Genomic DNA, 7,160 nt, shown 5'->3' with positions numbered 1-7,160 from the left:
TAGTATTGCATCGCATGCACATCGCATGCACAAGGCATACGATGTGATGCTATGTGTACTAGTTAAGCACAGAATGCACGCCGGGATCGATGCGTCTGTGGGCACCTTTAGGAAGTGCTTACGAGAAAATACGTGAAAGGCAAGGTTACTATTCGTGATAGTTTCAAAGAGGAGGGTTGTCAGATAGACCCCATGGTACCACGCCAGGGCTAAAGGTAAATTAGCAATGTAATAAAGCCATGAGGAAGGCAAGTCAGTTGCTTGGTTGCATAGTGAGAGGAATTAGCAGCAGAAAGAAAAAAGTTAAAATGCCAATGTCATTGGGGTATTTGGTAGACGGTTTGACACGGAAGATGTTAGGGCAGTATCGGCAGTGCCTATGTGTGTTTGCCTATTTGGGCGACAGTGATGGCAGGGTAGTATCGGCAGCCCTGGGTTTGGGTGCATATCGGGCAGCATCGACATCGCCAGTGTGTAGGTGTACATCGGGCACAGCAGCAGCAGTATCTGGCAGGCTGCAGGTAGGGGGAGGAGCGGCGGCGGCTGCAGGGTAATGCTATGCTGGCTGTGGGGGCTGCTGCGTCCTCCTCTCCCTCCCCTACCCCGGCTGCTGCGTTCCAGGCTCTCAGTCTCTGCTGCTACAGCACGAAGATGGCGACAGTGGGAGAGAGCGGGGAGCAGGCGTTCTCCTCCGGTGAAGGGGAGCCGGACAATGTAAGGTGCTGGGCAGGGTGGGCTGGGTGCCATAGGGTTACAGAGGGCAGCAGTAGCACGGGCTAGGGAATCACCCGAGTGTCATGCTGGGCATCGTTGCTGGCGCTAGATGTGCTGGTGCCCGGCTCCGGGTGAGGGGGGAGTCGCTTACGGCTCCCAGCTGTCAGCGGCAAATTGTACAGATGCGGGGAAGCTGCTGTGACCCGGGTGAGTGTGAGGTGAGAGGTGTATATGCCTTCTCCGCACCGCAGCTTCCAGCCGTGATCCCCCAGCACCGGCCGCAGAATGAATGGCATCCCAGGCTCCTGACACTGCAGAAGTCAGGGCTGCACGGCCGGGAAACCATTCATCATGGTGCTTCTTATCCGTGGCGCCCCCGTCACTTGCTGCGGCGGCTCTAGCCCTGGCCCCACTCTGCCAGCGATTGTGGCGGCGACTGGCAGCATTCCCTCTACTGAATGTCCTAGGGATTATGATCTACTGGGTCTGGTGCATTTTCATCTGCCTCTAAGGGGCTGTGTGGTACTGTGGGTCCCACTCACACTCCATCTGAGAGGGCTGTATCATGGTACTGGGGTCCCACTCACACTCCATCTGAGAGGGCTGTGTGGTACTGGGGGTCCCACTCGCACTCCATCTGAGAGGGCTACTGAGGGTCTCTTTTCATACTACATCACATAGAGCTATGGAATATTTATACGATTGAGGGGCATACTGTATATATCAAAGCTTGGAGAGCGATAAAGGGGGAGACTTGTTACAAATAATAAGTGGTGCTCCAGCCAATCAGCCTCTAACTGTCATTCATATGAAAAATTATGCTCCAGCCAATCAGCTCCCAACTGTCACGCCCCAAGACTTTGGAAAATGCCAGTTAGGGGTATTGTGGTACTTTATCTCCGTCCATTTTATCCAAGGTTTAGTAAACCCCTTTATGTCTCTGCAAGGTTTGATACATATGTTCCTGTGTGTTCAGTACTCACAGAATAGCACAGTGTGTAAATGGCATTGTACAGTACAGAGTTGCTGGAATATAAATAGTGGACATCTGCCAATGCTGGTTTGGTGGTGCGGTCTGTGCGCTCTATTCTGACATTAGTCTTCAAGTGACAGATCCTGTGTCAGAGACCCTGTAGCTGTCAGCACTGCACTGTGACTCTATTATGACATTTGGGTAACATGTGTCTGTTTACTTCTACAAGACTATTAGAAACACCAATATGTGGTGGTCACTATACAGTATGAAGGGATTTTATGTTTTTATTTCCGAATTTCAGGGCTTTATTAATACTTTGGCAGTAATATTTACTGGCCTGTGTTAGGTCGTATAAACCTGGATAAACAGGTACATTTTGCTGAGTGTGATGTGAAGCAGTGTGCCATCATTTTATTTTTACTTTGTAGCAGGTTATAAATATTATTATAATTCAGAGGGGACAATTCTATTGGTCGATCTGTGGTTACTAGTTACAGTATCCTCACCATTTTCTATGTGTTTGAACTAAAATAAAGCGTAATGGTGATATACACCTCTGGGCTTCAGCAGCAGAAATCCCACTTAAAGCTGATAATGGTGCATATCTAACAGTTATTATATGGGTTCTGTTTGGGAGCTTTCTAAACAATGATTATATGGTCAGAGGGGTAAATATTGGAGCAGGAGAAATAAACATGACTTGTATTTGGGCTACTGTAAAAAAAAAAACAAAAAAAAAACATTTGATCAATTTTATTGCACGGAACACGCATCTCTATCTGTTGACTGCATCTCATCCAGCTTGCACATGCAGCATAACCTGTATGTAGTGGAATTATAGTTCAGGCAACTGGAGCCCTGCATCTTGGACCCCTTTTTATATGGAACTAAGATGTAATTAAAACACATTTCAGGTGTAAGAACATTATATAATCACATCCCTGCTATCATCTGCTGCAAATCACAGCTACACTAGTCACTAGAATTAGGAACATTCTGATGTCAGCATAACCTCACCAAGGCATGTGGCTACCAGTCACATGGTGCTCATATTTCTGGCAGAGAAGGGACATGGGCTGGTGATATTGGAAACATTTATTCTAGGGCAATATGTGGATCAAGTAATAATAGTACAGAAATAAAATCTAAAGCAATACTACATTTTTAAATGCTTAAAGCTGCGTACATACATAGATTATGTGTGTACCAGGGACAACGTGGCCAGCAAGATCCAACAGCGAAGCCAGCATCCACAAAGTACATACACACATGCTGATGCTGCAGTATCGGAGCAATAGTGGTGGCCATGCTGCATTCCACAGCATGGCCCTTGCTAATGATGTCCTCAGTCATCCTGCATGTTGGGATGACAGAGGATGTTGCTGACAAAAATTTCCAGGGGCACTTTTAGTTCCCATTCCACCCCAGCTACAGAACGTAGCTGCAGTTTGGAGTTTTTAGTAGAGTCCATGCTTGTGCTTTGCAGTCTTCCTCCTACACTGCTATTCACCCTGTTCCATCCAACAACTTTCTGATTGTCCCATAAGTTCCGCAGTGTTCCGTTCAGTTTGTACAATCAATATCATTAAAGATGCATGCGGCCAGTGTGTATGATCAACATTGTTCTCCCATTGCAACCCTATTATAGTCCATTACATCGGTGGCGGCGGGAATCGTTTAATGTGTATCTAGCATTAGTCTGATTTCTGATCTATCAACAAAATAATAGATAGGTCAAAAATGCTTAATGCCATTTAGGGCAGTTGCGATGTGCAGTCCACTCTGAGTGGAAGTTGCAGGTGTATTTGGAGATGAGTCCTGTTACAAGGGATGTCCACTTTAAGACAGACCTACCTTACTAAAAACTGTCCTTATACTGTACTTTGTCTCCATGTGCAAATAAGGAGATGTTTCCTGTGGGAGCCCTCCCCTTGTCCTGATGCCTCTGTTGATACCATATCATTGCAAATAATGGCTATTCCAAATGTCCGGTCTACATCAGAAGAGCTCAACCCTTCGTCGAGTTCTCCGCACCATGAGATTAAGCCCAACCCATCTACAGTAACCTTTTCTGGAATCAGAGCTTGGATCCTGGTCAACCCACTTATATGCAGCTCATGTGGAAGTGCAACATTTAGTAAAGGGGTTTTCCAAAATGGACAAACCTTTTAATTATGTAACTTATCTTCTGAAAACTGGAGTTTGGGACATGTGCAAAATCCATGACTTCTTAATTCATTCTTGCAGACCACCAACTAAGCATTCTTACATGGTGTAAAATTACTGGTTCATTCCAACAAATGAAGCCAAATAGAGCCAATTATATTTTAATTTCTTGTTAATACAGCAGTTGAGTACTGAAAACATTGTGTTACCTTTGTACAACCCATAGGCGGTGCACCCTTTATTTTTAGGGTTCCCAAACAATGTGCTAGGTCACATTGCTAGTGATCTTAGCGGCTGGTATGTATGCTACAACCAGGGGCGTAACTAGATATTCATAGGCCCCATAGCAAAAGTTTGGAAGGCCCCCTATTTAGCAAATGATGGTGATAAATGAACGTGAAACATTACTTAAACATTGAAGATGGGCCCCCTTCAGCTCTGGGCCAATAAGCAGCTTCACTCCTTACACCTATGGTAGTTACGCCTTTGGCTACAACCATTAAAATAACTGTAATTTTTAACAATTCTTTTTGTCTATACATAAACACTTCTCTGTTCCATGAATTATATTGTTCTATGTGTGAATATAGGTCTGTGCAGTATTGGTCAGCATTTCCATAATACTGCTTTTCCACCAAAATCCTGGGTACGACCAGGGATTTTGCAGGGTCGGACTTTGATTTTCCCCATCTCCACTGCATCCTTGTCCCGGGTTTTCTTTTCAGTTGCCTCCATTTCCACTGCACTTTGAGAAACCAGAGTTATGGGCCCATACATCAGCAATTAATTGTGACAATCCTCTGTTCTGGAGATGATTGTCACAATTAATCTTTAATGTATGGGCTCCCCCTTTTGGCAATCCCAATCAACAATTAACAGGGATCGCCAATTGATTGCTGAATCAGATTTTTAAACATGTTTAAAAATCTGGTTTTATTGGAGTTTCATTTTTGTATGTGTGGGCATTCTTATGGGCCCCATACATCAGCAATCACAATTAATTGCTTCTCCGATTCAGTGATTCCCCCCCCCCCCCCCCCCAGATAAATTGTCTATTTGACTTGCCCTTACATTACAGATTTGTTTCAGTGATCGGCAGATTTTTTCTGTCAGAATGCCCACACATACAAAAATGAAACTCCAAAAAAAACAGATATTTAAACCAGATGTTAAAAAATCTGATTCAGCAATCGATTGGCGATCCCTATTAATTTTTGATTGGGATTGCCAAAAGGGGGAGCCCACACATTGAAGTGAGGATCATTTTCATTAGCAGGAGACAGCCAGGAGGAGCACCGGGACTGCAGGCAAGTAGATCTGCGGGTCCCGGCCACAGACCTGGTGGTGGAGGGGGAGGCAGGCTTTATTTTACGGTGGAAGGGGGGGGGCCTTTTATAGTTAGACCACTGCAGCCTGCGCTCTTCCCTCCTCTCTGCCCTCGCCCACACTTTCTCTGCCAGCTCTTGTGTAAACAGCCTCTCCTCTTCGTCCACATGTCCCCACAAGGGTCTCGTAGATTATATCAGCAGTCACTGTCCTGAAAGTACAATCAGCATTGTTTAGATGTACCCATGTACAAAAATCCAGGTAGGAGGCATTTCTACTGCTTGTCACCCATGTTTTACCCATTTAAACCCTGCTTGATTCCTAGGTTGAAATCCTGGGTTCATCGATCCGGGAATTTTTTTCGGTACTTGTCTCCTAGCACGGCGCCCATCGCATACCATTACATAAGGTATGTGATGGTATGCGATAATCGGGTAAATGAGCCGGATTGTACAATTAAATATCGCACAGCATCGCATGCCAGCAAATGGCATTTTTAATTGTAGAACCCTGATGGGTGCTTACAATGTTAAATGCACCCCCATTGTCCACGCCACCCCCACTATCAACGCCAACCCGAAGCATAGCGAGCCAGCGAGGGGCAGCGGTACGCATCCTCCGAACTTTTCATACTCCCACTATCCACGTCAGCGTGGAGTTGATTTTAGATAGTGTGGCGAGCCACCGAGCCCGAAGCGTGGTGAGCGGAATACATGCTAACTCATCTGCGTCCGCTTGCCACGCTTCGGGCTTGGTGGCTCGCTGCACTCGCCACACTATATAAAATCAACTCCACGCCGACGTGGATAGTGGGGTTATAAAAAGGTCGGAGGACGCGTACCGCCGCCCCTCGCGGGCTCGCTACGCTGGGGCTGCATTTAACATTGTAAGCACCCATCTGGGTGCTTGTACAATTAAAAATCGCATCGCATGCCACTATATTGTATGCGATGCAATGAGATGTATAAGATGCTGTAAGATCAAAATCGTGGGCGCCGTGCTAGGAAACAAGTACCTTTTTTTTCCTTTGAGCCTTTTCCACTGACATGCTTCCCAGGTCAACCTGGCAAAAACCGGGATTTTAGGCCGGTGGAAAGGGATATCCGATACGTTGTTTTACTCTCCATTCCCTATTAAAACATGGGCGAAACAGCATGAATCTGCATCCATGTACAACATAATTTAATACAATTTATTATTAATGGAGAAAAATGATGCTATGTGATCCTGTAAGTAAAATGGCAAGTTACATAATCAATTCAAAGCTAAAAAATAGTGTACATAATGGAACATATATGCATACAAGAAAATGATCTACTGTAGGGCTTGCTTTAAAATAGAATTATGTTCTAGAATCTAGAGCAGACTGAACAGATTCATTGTTTGAGCTACCTACAGCATTCCCAAAAGATAACCAATGTAGTAATAAGGCAACTAGTGTTGCCCTGGAAAAGGCTATTTATATACTTGATTTATAAGTTGACCTGTTCGATTTTTAAAAATGTTCATTTATTACAGTATTGAAATGAAAGCATAATTCAGTTGTTTCTTACAATGAAATAATCATAAATTAGTTTTTTCATGTATCTTTAAATTATTTTGATTGTGCAGAATGTGTTAAGCTGGTCCATATTGTGTTTTCATTGCTTATAGCAAAGACATTTATATATTGTCTGTAATCTACCAGTCTTTTTTTAAGGATACGTTTTACCCTTTTTTTTTTCTATTAGAGCAGTGGTTCCCAAACTCTGTGCCGTTCTTTTATGACCAATGTAGAAGGCAAATTGTGGACAAACAGAAGTTAATCCTGGCCCCCATCACATAACTGACACTAAGGAATAGATATAAACACAATTTACTTTACCTAGAGTATCAGAATTTTTTTCACGGCACCCCAAAAAAATATAAAATTATGTAGATTGTGTTTATATGTGATACTTAGGATGTAGTAAGGGCAGGATTTGCATCTGTTTGAACA

General features: G+C 44.1%; 1 protein-coding gene across 1 annotated transcript in view; it reads left to right on the top strand.

The window, feature by feature from the left end:
- The first annotated feature begins 557 nt into the window (after positions 1–557).
- Positions 558–7,160, top strand: part of CTTNBP2 (cortactin binding protein 2) — a 109,073-nt gene continuing 102,470 nt past the window's right edge. Inside the window, exon 1 of the mRNA XM_083182807.1 lies at positions 558–714. Within this exon, the coding sequence (XP_083038933.1) occupies positions 559–714 (156 nt within the window). The 5' untranslated portion in view covers position 558. The remainder of the gene's footprint in view (positions 715–7,160) is intronic.

Source organism: Crinia signifera, chromosome 4, assembly GCF_055691185.1.
Source record: "Crinia signifera chromosome 4, ASM5569118v1, whole genome shotgun sequence".
NCBI classification, from domain to species: Eukaryota; Metazoa; Chordata; class Amphibia; order Anura; family Myobatrachidae; genus Crinia; species Crinia signifera.
Note: the sequence above shows the minus strand (reverse complement) of the source record. Positions and strands in the feature narration are given on the sequence as shown.